Source organism: Rhinolophus hipposideros (genome assembly GCF_964194185.1).
Source record: "Rhinolophus hipposideros genome assembly, chromosome: 10".
Taxonomy (NCBI): domain Eukaryota; kingdom Metazoa; phylum Chordata; class Mammalia; order Chiroptera; family Rhinolophidae; genus Rhinolophus; species Rhinolophus hipposideros.
The window spans coordinates 9,313,798-9,332,381 of record NC_138056.1 but is presented as its reverse complement, the minus strand read 5'-3'; the positions used below and the strand labels follow the sequence as shown (position 1 = coordinate 9,332,381).

At 54.5% G+C, this 18,584-nt stretch overlaps 1 protein-coding gene across 5 annotated transcripts in view; it reads right to left on the bottom strand.

Annotated features, from left to right (window-relative positions):
* Positions 1-1,321: 1,321 nt before the first annotated feature.
* Positions 1,322-18,584, bottom strand: part of VPS37C (VPS37C subunit of ESCRT-I) — a 34,749-nt gene continuing 17,486 nt past the window's right edge. The window contains exons 2-8 of one of the 5 annotated variants that reach the window (XM_081063101.1): positions 9,684-9,761; positions 9,103-9,263; positions 8,591-8,689; positions 5,231-5,402; positions 5,025-5,115; positions 4,418-4,500; positions 1,328-3,635 (exon numbers count right to left, since the gene is read on the bottom strand). In XM_081063101.1, coding sequence (XP_080919227.1) covers positions 2,904-3,635; positions 4,418-4,500; positions 5,025-5,115; positions 5,231-5,402; positions 8,591-8,634 — 1,122 coding nt within the window. In that variant the 5' untranslated portion in view covers positions 8,635-8,689; positions 9,103-9,263; positions 9,684-9,761 and the 3' untranslated portion in view covers positions 1,328-2,903. Of the gene's footprint in view, positions 3,636-4,417; positions 4,501-5,024; positions 5,116-5,230; positions 5,403-8,590; positions 8,690-9,102; positions 9,264-9,683; positions 9,762-18,584 lie in introns of all 5 variants that reach the window. The other 4 variants (XM_081063104.1, XM_081063103.1, XM_081063100.1 and 1 more) reach the window with 4 other exon arrangements.

Here is an 18,584-nt window from a genome sequence, read left to right as displayed (position 1 = left end):
GGGTCTGTCCCCCATGCAGCACGCTCTGTAGCAAGAGGCCCATTGTGGTCTGGCAGAGGGTGCCGGGTGATCTGATTTCACCAGGTGAATGCTGGGTGGGGAGGGGGACAAGGGGAGTGTCCGAGAGCCAGGATGTGCTAGATCTGAGGTGTGGAGGGCCTGGGCAGAAGGGAGAGCAAGAACCAGCAGGGGTGCCATGCAGTGGGTGACCAGCTGAAGCCTCTGAACCAAGTCCTTTCTTAGAAGGTGGCACTCCCTCTCTTCAGCCCTTCCGTGCACCCTGCCACCACTCTGGGACCAACCCAAATCAAGTGACAGGATTGTGCTCCCTGGGTGAGATTTTCATTCTCTTCCTGCAAAGCCAGGTTGTCTTCTAGTTCTCCTGGGTGTCCTGGGCACATGCACGGTAAGGGCAGAGTTCAGGAGGGGACAAAGGGCAGTAAACATTTCGCCGGAGCCCAGGGGCTCTCAACCGTGGGCTGAGATGCCCCCAGCTTTTCTCAGGATTGTGACTTCTCGAAGCCTGACGACGTCTGGTACCACAAAGCCGTAAGAGGAGCCCCTGCAGCCAGGTCAAGACACAGCCAGGTGGAAGACCCAGCCCCATCCCCCTAGGGTGTGTGCCCTGATCAAGGAACCACACATGCGGCCATTTGCAATATTGGTGACTCGGCATCTCCGGGCATCGTCCAGGCAGCCTACCCTTGTCACCTTGCAGGGAAGAAAAAGCACAAGGGCTGACTTGAGGGTCCATCAGAAACCTGGTCTGCTGACTCCCCCAAAGCTGCCCTTCCTGCTGAAAGCAGAAGCGCCTCCCAGGCCTCATGATACCCAGCTGGGCTAAGGGAGGTAGAGGGGAGACCGCTAGGCTCCTTAGCCAGTTGACGAGCCTGCTGCACCTCCATCCCAGTACAGAAACTGGACGGGAAGGCACAGGCTGGCAGCAGAGGTGCTCCTCAACCCAGCAGGTGGCAGGAGTGTGCTCCCCGCACAGCTTCTAGCAGGGGCCTTGGCCTCGCAGGGCCCAAGCTGTCTGCCCAGGAAGACAGCCTGCAAACGTGCAGGCTCCTGCATGACAGTGCCTAAGATGGAAAACCAGAACAGGAAAGGGACATGCTGTAACACAGGCCCGGGGGTGAAGGCGCATGAGGGCAGCAGCCCAAATGATGAGACCCAAGTAGATGGGGCTCTGTGGGTGCGAATCAGAGGCCTTTCAGCAGAGCTGATCCTGCAGACAGTGGAAGAAATCAATGCCTGCCCCATCCCTGCCATCCCAAGCAGCCACCTCTCTGCTTCTCAGACCCACGAGAGCCACAACACTGCATGGAACTCCTCAACATTTATTATGGCAATTATTTATACAACATACAGGCAGTTGTTCATCCAGTTCCAAAGCACACAAACTAGTCGAGTCCATTAGTGATTTCTCTTTATAAATAACTTAGGAGAAGCAAGCACAATTGGCAAGGAACCGATTGCCCATGGAGCATCTCGTCTGCGCACCCGCTTATGGCACACAGGCGGGCAGGGGCAGGCACCAGAAGGTCGAGTTTCCTCATTGGCCCCCAGCACCCCAGGCCACCAGATGCTGGGTACTCGTGTAGTGGACATTTCAAGGCACATATGACTTCCTAACCCATAGCAGCTCCAAGGTCTGCCCTTGAGACCTGGCTCACATCTGGGACAACCAAATTAATGCTCTGCTCATCACACCCCCTTTGGTCTATTGTCAGTTTCATGACTGAATATGCTTAAAACCCCCAATGTGTTGAGGGCTGCATGTGGCACGGAGTCACAATCCTTGCCCTTTACATTCTGAAAACAAGAGAGATGCAAAGAAATGGACTCCGACAGAGTGATGGTGTTTTAGAAAGCACCATTTGGGAGGTTACTGTTAGGGCATCTTTTGATGTCTGTCTCAGGAGGGATATTGGGGCGGGAGGGGGAGTTACATCAGGGAAGCCAGAGGATGAAGGAACGGGGCTGCTGCAAATGAGATTCAAGGCACTAAAGGAGTGGGCAGAAGGAGCGGGCCTCAGGAAAAGTCAACCGGAAGCGGAGGGCTCAGAGGAAGGCCCAGAGAAGAGAGGGTGGCTGGGGAGGTGGCGGGCCCTCCACTCCTACACGAGCCCCAATGTGACCACAATCTCCTGGGCCAGAGCTGCCCACTCTCCTCCAGCCAGAAGGTCCAAGGCAGTCCCCTGGACTTTCTAACCAGTGCAAGCAAGGTGTGGGGTCCACCTTCACAACCCTGTCTTCTTGCTGCACTGGCCCTGCTGCTGTCCTTCAAACCAGCACATAGGTCAAGCTTATCTGACATCAGCACATCAGAGTTCAGTTATGGCTTTATGGAACTTAAAAATCATGGTGTGTTTTCCTAACTCTTCTCTCGCTCTGATCCAGCCCTAGCCGTGGTGTGGGGGGCAGGCCATCCCTGAATGGACCAAAGAAACACACAGAGCTGCACCCCTGGGTGTGGGCACCACGTGGAATAGGCCAAATCCCAGGGGAGGGGGCTGAGCGGGGGCCGAAGGCGCCAGCCTGTCACGGAGGGAACTGCACTGGCTTCAGGTGTCTGGGAGTCTGGGCACAAGACGTTCACAAACACGTGGCTCGCTGACACAGGTGCTCATCTCCAGCCTGGAAGCACCAGGCAGGTGACAGCCAGTCACTGAAAGGAGGCACCCCATCCCCGGGAGGGGAAGATCTGGGACTGACTGCTGGTGCCAAGCCCGTCCCACTGCCCAGTGCCTGGCAGGGGCCTGCAGGCTCCCTGCTGGGTACCCCCAAGTCCACGGGGAGTGCTAACTCCACTTCCCATGTCACCTCGAATCTCAGCAGTAGGTGGGCCAAAGGTTGTGGTACAGGTGGAAGCAGGGAAGGGCCAAGGGCCAGAACGGTGTCTAATACCCAGGCCAGGCGGGACCCTGAGGTGGTGGAAACCCATAGGGAGGGGCAGGCCCAGTGGGGTAGGGGGGCTGAGGGGGGCCTGAGGACTGAGGCTGGCCTGGGAAGCTTGGCAGTTGGGGCTGTGTTGGGTAGGGAGGTTTTCTTCCTGTGGAGAGGTAGGGGGGCTGCTGAGGATAACCAGGACTGGGTGTCCGGCTCCCCGCCAAGGGGTACCCAGGACCAGGGGTGCCAGTGGGGGCCACGGGATAGCCAGGCCGGGACGGCATGCTCCTGTGTGGGGACCAGGAGTAGCCCGCAGCAGCCCTGGGTCCTGGCTGGGCTGACGGGTAAGGGGAGCCCACAGGCCCACTGTAAGGAAAGGAGGGCTGGGACACCACGGCGAACGGGGCCGGCTGGAGCTCGCCGTGGGCGCTGGGGCCCATAGGCATGCCGGGAGACGAGCTGTAGGGCAAAGGGTAGGGGGGCACTGCTGAGGGCTGCAGTGGGGGTGTGGGCTGCTCTTCAGCCACAGGGGGCGTGGCCTGGGGCACCGGGCGAGGAGGGAGGACCGGGCAGGGAGGAGGGGCATCGCTGGCTGGCTCCTGGGAAGCATTGGGCTTCCTCACCACCTCCTGGAGCTTCTCCACACGAACCCGGCGCAGGTGGGACAGCATCCTCATGGCGGAAAAGTTCTCCAGAAACGTTTCCAAGGGCACCTCACCCTCCAGGAACTTCTCAGCCATGGTCTGCAAGACAAAGGTCTGGTGACAACAGCGGCCTCCTGGCAACAAGGCCACCCCTGACCCCCAGGACAAAGGTCAGCCGCGCCCCCCCAGTTCAGCCTCCTCAGGCACTCCCTACCTTCTCTGGCCCCCATTTAGGGATTTCTCCTTCTGGCCCTTGTCACTGCTGACATAAGGAACTCTTGTTTTCTGTCTCCCTCACCAGAATGTCAGCTCCTGGAGGGCAGGGGCTAGCTGTCATGGTCACCACTGTCCCCTGCCTCTGGCCCTGTGCCAGGCTCCCAGTGGCTACTGCATGTATATGTTGAATAACTAGATGAATACCAGTTGCTCGGTCCCTAGTGCAGGCCAGCCCAGGGGCTGGGAGGCCCAGGCAGCTTCTCCCACCCTGTGCATGGAGAAGTGGAGAGCGCCAGCCTGCCCAGAGACTGAGAGAGGCTCGGAGGGCAGCAGAAAGGAGAGCAGGCAGCCTGGGCGACAGGGGCTGCAGGCCTGGTGTCAGTCCTTGGGGCTCCTGCAGCACTGCCCTTCCATCCAGGCCGGCCAGTTGCCCATGACCTTGCGATCAGTCGCCCTTTTCTGCTTCAGCCATGAGACTGGGTTCCTGCTCTCTGCATCCAAAAGGGCTTCCAATGGAACTAAAGGTGTCACTCATCTTTGCCACCTACTAAAGCACCCCTGTCCACCCCCCACCCCCCGCTGCAGACATCCAGCACTCATAGAAGGGCTCCCGCTCCAGGTGCTGACACTCTTCAAGGGAGAGAGGGTGTCAACGGCCATCTCACCTCAGACTCTTCTTCAATCTTCATGCCTTCAATTTGCAGAAGGTCTAACAAAGTCCCTGGCTGCAGTGCTGAAGAAAATTTCTCTGGAAGGGAGGGCAGAAAGTTCAACAGTTCAAAAGTGCCTATGTATTTAGTGTTGGAGGCTGAGGTTTTAGCAAAGGCTTGCAGAGCGTCCTGTCTGCGGGAAGCCCCACCTCCCCTTTTGGTCCAGTTCCCTTAGGTCACCTTCCTGAGCACAGGAGCTCAACAGAGCCCAGCCCAGACCTTGGCTAACCACCCTCCCCAACACCAGCCTGGGAAGCCAAGACCCAGGCTTCGGAGCCCAGGGACCAACCCGAACCCCGCTCTGCCTCCAAGGGGAGTTACTTCACCTGTCTGAGCACCGAGTTCTTCACCATCCAGCCAGGGACGGCCCCTCCCCACTTCAGAGATGACGAGCTGGGACCAGCTCTGTAGAGCTGAGCTGGCTGAGGTGACAGCCACAGCGCAGGCTCTGATTTAAGGCCCAGGTCCCCCGCTAACTAGCTGTATAACACTGGCCAAGTTCTTGAATCTCGCTGAGCCTCCTTTTTCTCATCTATGAAATGAGAGTAACAGCAGGACCTACCCTTAGATGCTGTTGTGACAAAATGTTTGGAAAGCGCTGAGCACAGGGCTGGGACATGGTGACCCTCAGTAATTGCTGGCCCTTGCCTGTCCTGGGGAAGGGAGAGGGCATCTAGTCTTCCATGTTCTTCCAGCAGTTCAACTTGAACGGGACTGAGTTAACAGAAGGGCCCCCCGAGCACACTCCCAGGGGCCGGCCGCCCCTACCCAGTTTTGCCTTCTGCTCCTGGCACCGGTCCACAAGTTTCCGGAGCTCCTGGTATCTGTCCGAGAGGTTTGAGCGGCTGATCTCCAGGGGACCTTGGAACTCCAGGTTCTGCTCAGCCAGGCTCCGGTTGGTGGCCAGTGCCATCTCCCGTTCCAGCTGCAGGTCCTGGACCTAAAAGAACAGGACACTTGACCACAAGAATCGCCACCAGCACAGCACCCACCTCGTGGCAGGCTGGATCAGGGGCTTCTGGGACTCATCGCCCATGGTGGGGGAACCACAACATTCAGCCCTCAGCTAGCGTCAGATGGACCTGCGTTCAAACCCCAACCAAGCACTCCGACCCAGGCACCTCACTGTATCTTTATCCAACAACCGATGTGGTAGATACACGTGGAAAACTGACACTGAAAGTTAGCAGCTTGCCCAAGACCACACGGTGAGCAGGAGCCAGGCCCGTCACGGGCTGTGCAGAGCTCCAGGGAGGAGGTGGACCAATTTATATGAGAAAGTCACAGACTTTCTAGCGGGGGAGGGACCCAAAGTCCCAACCATGTACCCACAAGATTCAGAGTCGAGTGACCTACTGAGGGGGACTGAGGTGGCCCAGGCCAGACCACAAGCCAGACATGCAGGAAGGCTCCAAAACAAACTTACTCTGAGGAGTGAGCAAGCCAAGGCCAGGCTGTGACACTGACTCAGGAGGCTTGTCCCTGCCTTATAGGCCACACGTGTGTTCTGCAGAGAAGCTGTGCGGATGAGCTAATCGGGGGGCCCCGAGAACTAGAGGAGAGTCCCCACAGCCAGCAGAGGACTCCCACCAACACAAGGTGACCTGTAGCCACCTGAGGCCCTAATGCCAACCTTTGCACCTGGATGTGCCTCCTGAAAGCACTTCCACAAGTGGAGCAGTGCTTTGTCCCTCAGCCAGGTCCTTTGTTGCCACCAGCTGGGACGGTGGCAGCCATGGGAACCCTTCCCAGACCTGCTATGGCCTGAAGCCCCGTCCATTTACCAGGGAGTCATCTTTACTGAGAGGAGGGTGGAGAGTCACACGCACCACCCCTGAGACAGTGGGGACCCACAGCACCACGTGGCACCAGGAAAGAGGACGCAGCACGCAGCTGGGTTAAGACGAGCTCCACACAGGTGCCATCAGGGCAGCTTCTTGGCCGTAGGCAGCACGTGAAGAGCCAAACCTGATTGGCTCATCGCCCACCAGACACAGGAGGTCACGGGTGTCCTAGAAGAGGGGACTTCTGGGAGGCCTGCCCTCCTGCCAATCCCATGACAGGGCCCTGAGAACACACTGGAAAGAGGGACATCATAGTGGTCTTCCCTCCAAGGATGCGGCTCAGGGAGGGTGGGGTCTGCCCATGATGGCAAGTGCCCACAACTAGGCAGTCTGGTTTGCTGCCACAAATACTGCCTTAAGTCACTCGTCAAGTACACTGACTCAGGGACAGTGACACCAGTGAGTTTCAATCTCATTGTTACTATGAGCCATGAAAGCTTTCTTTACTAACGTGGCGTGAAGCCCTCTGCTCAGCCACCCCTTAGGGGGCCCCCTGGATGTCCACTGTCTTTTCCCTGGGTCTTAACCAGTAAATCTCTGCTGCTTCATTTCCCCCAGACCTTGTCCTACCCATTTCTGTCCTCTCTCCACAGATTCCCAGATCTTTCTCCACTGGGGTTAACTATGAAGTCCCCTCACCGTCATTTATAAGAGGCCAGCAAAACAGTTCTAACCCTGCCCTAAGGAGCCCACCTGCCATGGTTCAAACCCCCTTTCACACTCTTCTACGTGAAATGTCCCCTACTCACTCCCTTTCCGCCAATGTCCATATTCCAAACTAAACGGCTCCCATCTCCGTCTTCACAGGCCCACACGACTCAACTCCTGTTCCATGGTCCATGGCAGAAAGCTAGTCCGAGGGGCTCTGGAAGTCTAAGAAGCCCACCCTCCTTCATTCCCCTTGATCCTGTGAATGTTCTTCCCCTCAGAGAATTCAAATTGATTCAATTGTCAGGCATGGTTGCACGCCACAGGATTCAAGTTGCCGTCCGCCCAAGAGGGGTTTCTGCTTACATTTTCCGTGATTCTGCCACAGATTCTATCGGCCTGTCCAGCTTGGACGTCCGTTAATTCTAACTGTGCAAAGGCTTGCTTCTACGAAGTGTGCGCTTTAGAGTAGGCCTTGGAATTCCCGTAACACGGCGCTCATGGCAGATTCAAGGTACCCTTGGTACTTAATATGCGACTGACGAAGAAGTGAATGTGGAGGAGTGGTGACCTGCGCCGTGCCAGCTCAGAGCCAGGCCCTGGAAGCGCTCTCAGCCTAATGAACCACATGAGCCACCCGTGGCATTTCACCAAGACAAGCCTTGCTTCATGTCCCCGCTGAACGAGCTCAGGGCGGCATGGTGTGCCACGCCAAGTCCCCAGACCTCTCCTCACACCCGGCCTAGAACTCCGCCCCTCCAGCCCCAGCGAAGATTGCTCATTTGGGTGGGTGGGCGGGGGGCAGTGACAGCACAGCACGTCCACCCTGTGCATGCTCTGGGGAAGCGGCCGCAAGGAGGAGCTGAATGGAGTGGCTTCCTTGTTTTGGTGAACATAGGAATTCACAGAAGAGACACACCACACCTGTGCGTCAGGGAAAGCAGTAATACACACACACACACACACACACACACACACACACTCTCCAAATGCTAAGCAAGTGAGTTTGGCAGATTTGTTTGTCCCTCCCTCGCATTAGGAGCAGCAGGCAGTGGCTTCCGGTGCAGTGAACAGGCTGCAGCCACTCAAGGTATAACTGTGTGTGTCCTGCTCTTGCAGGGGAGTCACAGGGTTGTGGAGACGGGAGGGAAGGAGAGAGGGAGGGAAAGCCCTGCACTGACAGAAGAGCTTTCGTTCCCATGAGGAACGTGATGAGGGGCTGAGAGCGTAGCTGCCAGTGTCAGGAAACAGGATCTGACAGGTGAGCCCACACCCCAGCCGGAGAAGGGCTCCTCCTGAGACGCGGGCCACAGGAGCCCTGGGAGAGGCAGCTACTGGACGGTACCAGTGCTTTTAGAAACTGCCTGCAGTCAGGCTAGAGCAACAGTGCGGGACTCCTGGGGCGTGCAGGTTCACGCAAGCACCCTACACTCGCCAGTTCTGCCCCCCAGAACTCCCAGAGTCCCCAGGAACTGGGCTGACACCTCAGGAGTGTCTCTGGCTGGGTCCCAACCCGGGGGAAGGCCACAGAAAAGGGAGAAGAACTTGGCCCAAACTCCCAACAAGCCAGCGGCTTTAAGGAGGGCCTCAGTCCCCTCTGCTGGCCTTTCTTTGGGCCCAGGATGGCCTCCTCTACCTCAGGGGACTCCTGGGCCAGCCGGTCAATGGCCTCCGGGTCATTCTGCATCTCCTCCAGCTCCTCCAGGGTCTTGTCTTTCAGCGTCTCCATCTTTGCCTGTGAACACAGGATAACACTGATGTGCAAAGGAGGCAGCTCACGGGGAAGCGATCCCTGAGCCCACACAGCTGACCTGTGGAGTGGGCTTTCCGAGGGTGCCTCCACTCCACAGGGAGACTCAAGGAAGGGAAGGTCCCACTGAGTGTATCCTGCTGCCCTGCCCAGCCCCTCTCCCCAGAGACCAAGGAGCCGCTGCTCCCACCCAAACCGTGAACAGCAGGGTATGTGAAAGCACTCGGCAGCCAGAGAGAAAACACAGATGAAGCTCCACAAGGAGCAGATGGAAAAGGCAGAAGACAGCAGGCAGCCAGGGACAGAGACAAGATTGGCCCAAGGCCGCCTGTGAGCCCTGATGCCAGCAGGCCCCCTGGTAGGTGTCTATTTCCATCTGCACCAGAAATACACCCAACCTTCACACGCAGGGGCCTTGCGGGCTGGCATCACAGGCTCAAGTGCGTCGCTGCTTGTTATATTTAGGGGACCAACAACCTTGGGTCCCCTCGAGTGTTCTCTGCAACTGCAGTCCAAGCCCCATGCCAGAAAAATGAACTGTCATATTCGCATCCTCATCCTAACAGGCAAAAAAAAAAAAAACAATCACCAATTGGCCTCTAAGGCAATCAGCAGGAAAAAAACTGACAGACCCGAATAGAATGTCTACTTTGAGAAGAAGCTGGTTTCAGCAGTCCTCTCCCTCTGTCATTCTGCCCAGAGGGACACTGAGAGATTGTCTGTGTGACAAGGGGTCTCAGCCAAGCCCCAGGGACCACGAAGGAGAGGAAGCATAAACACACGAATGCACACCAAGTGCTGGCTTCCTTCTGCTGACAGGATCCTGCATTTGTGTTTTTATCTTTTCTAGACATGCGTTCTAGAGCCTTAATGTTGGTTTTTTCATTGACGAAGGTTATGTTCGTTTTCTAAAACTTCCAACACCATGGGCAACCTGGAGTGCCCCCCTCCCCCGTGCCCCAGTGAGAGTACCTACTACCTGGCCAGGGCGGTGTTTGGGAATCAAGGAACAAGGTTATAGCCAGAAGAAACCTTCTCTGGGTCTCTGTTTCCCCACCTGTGACAGAAAGGGAAAGGCATCTCCTAGAGTCATCAGAAAGGTGAAAAGAGAAACGGATACTGACCACACGCCTGCATTTTCCAGGAAAGTCCTGCCTTACCCACATCACGACATAGCTATGAATGGTGCCCCCTTTCATGTCCAAAAGTGTTCCAGTTTAGACAACGACTTACAGGCATGCCTCAGATCCTGTGGCTCGGTTCCAGACCGCCACAGAAAAAGCTAGTGTTGCAAATAAAGTGAATGGTAATCTTGCTGGTGGGGGGTCTTGCCTTCAATTTGCAAAAAACACGCACCCCCACTGGTGACCCACAGCCAGGTGAGGTACGCCTGTACACAGCCACCTGACCGATAAGAGCTATCCACACAGGGCCACCTCCACAGCCTGCCATCTACTGAGGGATGCATGGAGCCCCCAACCCCACAGGAAGGAATGCCAAGCCTTGGTGTGCACCGGAACCCCAGGAGCCACTCACTGAAAACACAGGTGCCCAGCCCTACCCGCGAAGCTCTGTGCCAGTTATGTCAGGGAGGGGCCCAGAAATCCAGCCCCTCTCCAGGAGATGCCGATGCAGCCGACCCGGGCCAGACTGTGAGCAAGACAACAGCTCCTAGCTAGTTGTGTGACACAGAGGCTCCTGGTTACTGAGCACCGCAGCTCAAGTTTTACATGTGCTATTCCTAATCCTGCAAAGTGGCGACAACCATCCCACTGCCAGACGCCACAGTCAAAATTCAACACTGCACTCTAGCCACAGCTCACCCTGCTGCTCCGGAACCTGTGGTCTAAAAGCTGGGGTCTGGTACAGCAGACCACACAGGCCCGCGGCAGCAGCCAAACTCCGGGCATGGTGCGCGTACACGGCACACTGCACCATCTGCCAGGAACTGGACGAGCGGAGCAATGTCCTGAAGATCTGAAACACACCAGGGACTTGGGCTCAGTCACAGGCCTGGTCTGAGTCCTGGGCCCTGCCACTAACCAGCTGCGGGACCTCACCTAAATGGAACCTCCTGAGCCTCGGGTTCTTCATCTGTACAATGGGTCGGTGCGAGGTTCGATGTGGTAACAGGCAGAGCACTGGCTCAGCGTGAGGCCTGGCCTAGAACAAGCGCTGGTGAAAGAATTCAACACCACAGAACTCATTTATTCCTAAGGCCTCCACGACGGCCCAGCCAAGAACTTGTGGGACCTCTGAAGCAGCAGGGCCCAGCCCTACTCCACCCAGGGAGGGACCTGTCACAGAACGCCAGACTGAGCACCGAGATACCCCGGGAAGAGAATGGAAGGCCCAGCCTGGGCAGCTGGCCAACCACACACACACAGCACAGCAGAGCCCCAGGCAGAGCCGCAGTTCCCTAGGGTGGGCACCGCTCTCCCCGTCGACCACTTGCCACACACAGGAGGTGCCACGCTCCTCGCTCAGCCAGTACCACACCTAAGGCAGCAGTCGACTGCACAGTCTTTGTCTCAGGACACCTTTCACTCCTAACACTACTGAAGATCCCAAAGAGTTTTCATTTATGTGGACTTTAGCTATCAGTATTTACTATATTCAAAATTAAAACTGTGAGATTTTCAAAACACAAGAATTCACAAGCACACACACTGGCAGCCAGAAGGATGACGTGATCATGTGCCACGTAGTCTCTGAAAAGTCCACTGTATCCTCACGCAAGCAAGAAGAGTAAAACGGAAAATAATGTCTTAGATTATGAAAAGCGTTCTGACCTCATGCCAGCCCGGGAACCCCCAGCGATTTTGAGGAGCACACTTAGGAGAATCCATTCAGGAGCAAGACTGCCTGGCTTTGAAGCCCTCCCTGCCCCTTACCCGCCTTGCTGTTTCACCTCCAGCATCTTGCTTTCTCATCTGTTAGAACAGCCACGCCTGTCACCGTGAGCACTGCTTCAATTTGCCGTCGCCAGGACCCTCACAACCACCTTGCACAGTGAGTATCGCTGGGACCCAACGTCAGATGAGGCTGACGCTCAAGGACACACAGCTAGGGGGTGGCAGTGCCCTCACCACTCGGGGGACTTTCTCACCACGTGCGTCAGATTCACCTGGAGACCTTACAGAAAGCCCGAGTCCTAAGTCTTCCTCCAGATGCAGAACTTGAGAATCTCCAGGGTTCTTAATCTAATTTTTAATGAAGTTGTCATTTTAATGAAGTTGTCTGTGGTCTGACTTCCCCCTCCTCCAGCAATGAAGGGAGCTCAGGTGGGTGTGGCCTCCTCTGACAGAGGACAAGCAAAGACCTGGGAAAGGAAGGGACTTGTCAACCAGTCCCTGCAGCGAGGCAGGATGGGAAAGCAGGGGCTCGACCGCTGCGTTGTTTCTACTGAGTGAGTCTCGGCCAGGACCCTGAACGTATGTCCCTTCAATGCCTACGTCTTGGCTCGCATAGGTGGGACCGCACAGGCAGTGGGAGCTTACCTGAGAGGAGGCACTCATTTAGTACCCTGGCCACTGCCCCCCCATCCCCAGAAAAGGGGTATGTTTTCATTATAGGAATGTCACCAAAACAAAATCTGTAAAACATTCAAGTATTCCACTGCATTCTGAACTGTTTTCCCACGGGGGCTGACATTATGACACCTCTGTGGACCTAGTGTGTATGTCCATCCTTCTTGACCTTGTAGTCAACGCGGGCATTCGATGGACGAGTCTGTCAAGGCCAAGCTGCCAAATCCCCTACCCATGGGTTTGAAAGTCCCAGGTCGCCCAAAGGGCGATGCTGCTAAAACCTGCGTGAGGGTGCTGCTGCTCGTACAAGGGACAGAAACGACAGCAGCAGGGCTAAGGATGTAACTGTCACCAAAGTTTGGTAATAAGTGACTGTAGATATTTAGCAAGAAAGGAGACTTTCCTGGGTTAAATAAAGAAAGGCCAATCAAGAAATAAGTGAGCAAGTGAGCACCCCAGACAATTCTGGGGTGAGCTGACGTGTGCAGCCCACCATTCATTACACGCAGACCCGTTAGGTCCGTTCCCCTCCAACCACCATCCCTAATGATAATCTTCCCCTGAAATCTAATGTTCCAACAGCTGACTGTTTGATTGCCCTGAACTTCCTGTGGCAAATATCCCTGTAACATTTTCCTGCTGCTCCAAAGAATCACATTGTCTTTTAGACAGCGAAAAGTCTTCCCAAAGTGGACAATGACTGAAACACAGTTCTCCTAAGTAGCCCACCCTCTGCCTGGCTTCAGGCCCCCAGAGTGTGGTCCCTTGTTGGGGAAGAGGATTCCATTCTGTGTGGGGGATGTGCTGTTCACGCTCCAGGGGTGCGTCTTCTAGAACAGGGGTTCCTAGCTCCTGTCTGTGATGACTATCTCTGGAACTCCCTGATTGGGAAAGATGACCATCCCCAAATTCAGAAAAGAAACAGCTCAGCCCCGTGGCCATAAAAAGCCTCTCTCCTGCAGGCCATGCATCCTAAATGCCTCAAGGACTCCAGGTATGTTTCAGGTACGAAAAGCCTCCATTTCACAGACAGGTCCACCCCATCAAAATGACCCCTCACAGTCTGCCTGCATATTCTGGTGTTCTTGACACGGGTGGGAATGCAGCAAGTTTTCAGCTGAGATGTAATCAGCCACAGTGGGGTGTGGGCTATAGCACTTTCTTCTAATTCCACCTTCTCTGGTTTCTCATTCAACATCCCTCTCACATCTACCATGCCCATTTCACAGGTGGTGAAATTAAGGCAGAATGGGATGTAACTTGCCTGTGGTGACAAAGGAGGGGACACCTGACCTAGGAGCCCTGACCCTGGCCTGCTGCTCCTCCCCAGACCCCACCCCCCCAGACACCTCCTCGCACATCGCCTCACAAAGGATTGCTGGCACTCTGGAATGAGGGGTGCTCAGACTCCCACCCACATATGCCCAACAATGTCTTTTCTAGGGACTCCTTTTCCTTACCTATAAAACGGGTGAAGAAGCGGTGATGGTCACATGGCCCTTTCTCCTGAGATCAAAGCCCTTTGCAAAGTCTCCCACTAACTTACTCTAGTAAGTCAAGTGAACACAAGGCTTAATCACCCCTAACTCAGGGATGAAAGGAAGCCCAGAAAGAAACAGCAAGGGTATTTCCAAAGGTCCCATAAGCCAAGCTGTTGGTATTTGAATTTCACAAGCACCTCTGCCCCATGTTCCATCTCCCCTCCCAGGGGAGCCAGGAGGACACTCCCAGATGGCAGATTACGGGTGCACAAAAGCCCCAGGCCCCTGAGCCCTGCCAACTGCCCCACCCTCGCTGTCTGACAAAATCTCAAGCCCCAGCAGGCAAATGCCTGTCCTGTGAGATTTATCATGGCATCACCTGCCAGTGGAAGCTACTAGCGCCTTTCTTTCAAAAGTCAGAGAGGCATCACTTGGTCCTAAGGGCCACCCAGTAAGACCGAGAGTGGCAAACACTTCTCTGGGTCCTTAATTTGGAAAAAGAGGAAAGAACAAGGCCCACAAAGCAGGAGCTGCGGAAGCCCGGTGCCTGCTGCTGGTGCCTGCTGTTCAGCCTCCCAGTCAACCAATGTGGCAGAAAAACCCAAACCAGCCTTCTCAGAGTGGCCACAACCAGCAGGGATGTCACAAAGCAGAGAACTGGGGGGTTACTGAGAAGTTATCTGGGGACCCAGAGTTCCTGGGCTTTTGTTTCTGGAGGGCCTGAAAGTCCAATTACCTCCCCCCGTGGCACCCAGGCCTAACCCAGCCCCCTTCCACTTACCAAGGTACCCAGGAGGATGCTGGGTATTTCGGGGGGGCGGTGTCTGGAGTCTGCTTTTTGGGGGAAGGGGACAGGACAGAAGAGTGAGGTGAGAAGAGGCAAGCCCCTTGAAGGGAAGGAGAACGTCTTGTTCACTTTTGTATTCCCAGAGGCACACAGGCAGCTCTCATGTCTGCAGAAAAACGGACAGAGGCAGGGAGGGAGCCACCCAGTCGGTCAGCCGGTGGACGGTGGACGAGTCATCCAAGACAGGGGATGTGAAAACAGGGCTTCTCCCACTTTTTCATTCCTGCCTTCCTTTCTTCATGCCTTTACTGAAAAAACCGTTAGTGTTTATTCATGACTACTCATACATGCCAACTACCATATGAGAACCCAAAGAAAGGAAAGAAGGATACGTGGAGGCAGAGGGATGTAAATAAATCTTTATGGAGTTCTTACTATGTGCCAGACACAGCCTTAAAATGTGAAAACTGATGCTAATTCTCCAGCTTTTCAGTTTGGTTTTAAAAGGCAAAAAAGTTCACAATGAATCACGGTGAATACAGGTGAGAGGGGCCATGACAGAGGTGGGGACCAGGGAGTAAGGATTAGGGAGGTGGAGAGTGCTAAAGAGTGGGGGTGCGAGGAGCCTGCAGGTCCCCATGAAGGGGCCTGCTTATGCTGGGACAGCAGTCAGAGGGTCGGGGCAGGGGACCGCAGGGCCTTGTAGGAGCCACTGTGGGTCCGCATGGCCGGGAGGTGGGAGGAGAGCAGGGTGAGGAAGGCAGGGTCTGTTGCATTCACAGGTACAGCGAGTACCTCTTTGGGGGGCGATACCATCAACTCAAAGGAGAGCAGACTGGGAACAAGGTGGATGGCAACGCAAGGGCTAATCTGTGTTCCCTCCACCAGGAGAGGAAAATGTCAGTTTCCTCACTAACAACCCCAGAGAAGGAAAAAAAGCTTTCTTTTCTGTCTCTTTCTTTTTTTCTCCCTCTCTCCGCCCTTCCCTCACCTTTTTTGGTTTTGTTTTATCTCCTCTGCCGTTTTCACCTCCACCAGAGATCACAAATTCACAAACCCTCGGCCTACAGGGACAGGCAGGCACATCAGAGGCCAAGCCACTGGGTGGGGAGTGTGTCCCTCTGGAAAGCACGTGCTCGGGGCCGGCCCGGTGCTCAGGCTGTTAGAGCTCCATTCTCCTAACTCTGAAGACTGCTGGTTCGATTCCCACGTGAGCCAGTGGGCTCTCAACCACAAGGTTGCCAGTTCAATTCCTCGAGTCCCGCAAGGGATGGTGGGCTATACTCCCTGCAACTAGAAAACATTAACTGGAGCTGAGCTGCGCCCTCCACAACTAAGACTGAAAGGACAACTTGAAGCTGAAGGGCGCCCTCCACAACTAAGATTGAAAGGACAACAACTTGACGCTGAAAACAGCACCCTCCACAACTAAAATTGAAAGGACAACATCTTGACTTGGAAAAAAGGCCTGGAAGTACACACTGTCCCCCAATGAAGTCCTGTTCCCCTTCCCCAATAAAATCTTTAAAAAAAAAAAAAAAAGAAAGAAAGCACGTGCTCCAGCCCAGCTCAGGGCCTCCTGCAGGTAGGAGGGCAGGTCCAGCTTTGCCAGACCTGCCAGATCTCCAAAGGAAGCTAGAAATGCAGATCTATGTGACACCTCTCCATTTTTAAACTGCAGTAACCAATTCAGAGTTGTCAGAAATCCTGGGTAGACTGTGGTTTGTAACCCAAATCCACATGTCCTCCAGGAGAGACAGCTGCTAGGGGGCCAGAGTCCACAGAAAAGGAGGGAGGACAGCGGGGTGGGGGGACCCATTTTACAGGAGTCCTGGATTCCACAGGGGCTCAGAGCCCCTGGGCCTTTGCAATCCACACACTGTGATGAGGGGAAAACAAAGTTTCTGGGCCCTGGCCCCTGCTGCTTGTGTCTCCGGGTCTCACCTTCTTTCCATTACTTTGTGTCCTGACTGAATCAATCTCACGTGCCCTGAACACAGAGAACATGATCTAGTGGCAGACAGGAGGCCCCAGGCAACCACACTACACCCCGGTGGATTCAGGCCAGAGGTGGTGTCCTTTCTGGCCACTGGGGGGCGAGGGAGAGGCAGTATGTGGGGGCGGGGCTGCAAAATGTCCCCCTGGAGAGGAGATGCTGGGAAGGGCTCAAATTCAGGGCAGCCTTCCAAATCTGCCCTTAATGGCGGAAAAAGCTACGCAGTGATGGATCTTGCTCAATGAGGATCTTTGCCAGGATTGTTCAGCTCAAAAACAGTTTCAATTGATATCAGACCCTTTGAAAGGATAAACTCAGGGGGGAAGGGGAAGTAAAAAAAAAAAAAAGAAAGCAAAATGCAGCATTTTCTAAGCATGCGGTGCTCAGATCAGAGTGAGGACGCCAGTCCCAGGGATGGCTGTGGTGCCCCTCTTCTGTCAAAACAGTTAGTGACACCATGCAGAGGAGACAAGGACAGAATCTGGGGGCAGATGCCCTGGGTTTGCACTTTGGCTCCACAGCTGCTTAGCCGTGTGACCTGGATCAAGTCCCTTAACCTCAGTTTCCTTCTCTGGAAAACGGGCACTGTGATGGTATTCCCACCTTGGGGGCTATGTGCCTCGGATGAGCAGGGCTTTGCAGGCTACTGAGCACTCAACAGCTATTAATTATTCTGCCTCTCCTGAGTAATCTGATGATTAGGGGCTACTCCTGACACCCCTGGGGCTCAATATAGAGTCAAGCAAAATGACTGTTATTATTGAATCATAACGCGGAAGTGCAACTGGGCAGGCACTTCTGTTTTCCCTGGCTGCAATCACTATCCTCCTGACCGTTAACAGAAAACACTTCCTTGCCAGCTAATTCAAGCCTGAAATCACACTGCAAGGAGATTCTCGTAGATTTCCCATATCCACCTATGGTAACACACCAAGAAGTCGTTACCACAGCAACCTGCACAGTCCAAACTGCAAGTGTTACGGGAAACTGGCCCCATCCCACCCCTCATGTCAAGAGGGCTGCTTAGAAACCTTCCTAATCTACTGCTACTTAATGAGGAAATATATGTTGACCCAATCTGATCTAGAGTGAGCCCAGCCACGCCCCACGTATCAGACTGTTGGGTCACCTGACTTCCCACAGGAGGTGATAACAAATCAAACCACCATGCTCCTCTCACCTGGCCCAAAACATTATCGAATTGGTCCCACAATTTGAAAAGTTGGTGTGAAAGCCCCAAAAGGGACACCTTTTCAGTTTTCACTCTTTCTAAGGAATTTCTGGAGTTAGGGTTAGAGTTGGAGATCCCTCCCCACCCCCAATGCTAATCAGTTAAGGTAGTGTGAAAGATAGAGGAAAGAGTTCAGGTCTTTAGAGGTGAGTGTCCCTGGATTTAAATCCCAGCTTGACCTTTTACTAGCTATTTGACCTTGGGCAAATTATTCAGTCTTTCTTATTCTGTTTCTCATTGGTAAAATGAGGCTAATCTCACCAACGTCATGGGGTTGTTTTAAGGATTTAAGGAGAATTAAACAAGAGAAGCTTTGGAGGTGCTAGCAAAAGTACCAAGCAGGTGTTAGGCAGTGTTAACTCACACACACTCACACCTTATTGTGTAAAATGCCTGACAGCCTTGCCAGGCAGCCAGTGAGGCTGGGCTCTGAAAGAGCTGGTCCCAGAGGAAAGCATAGGTGTGGCTTTCTGAAACAGGCTCCAAACCAATCTAAACACAGGTCCTCAAACATAAGCGTGGCCCTACACCTGGGGGAGTGGGAGGGCGGGATTATCCAGTCTCTTAGGACAAGGCTTTTGCAGAAAATTGTCATCTGTACATAAACATTTATGTAACGACCGACAGAATACTTCTCCAGTCCACTGAAAAATTCCATCTGAGCCCTCTTTTCCCAAAGTCAGGCCCCCAAATGAGAAGACCCTGGAATGATGAGCTCAATCACCATGCCAAATGCAGGGGTTACTCTCATCACCTATTTTTTCCCCCAAATTAGACTCCCCTCCCAAACAACCTCCGTTTCCATCAGTACCCTCACTTCCAATCCTCCAGGCCATCCCGTAGGCACAGGCCTCC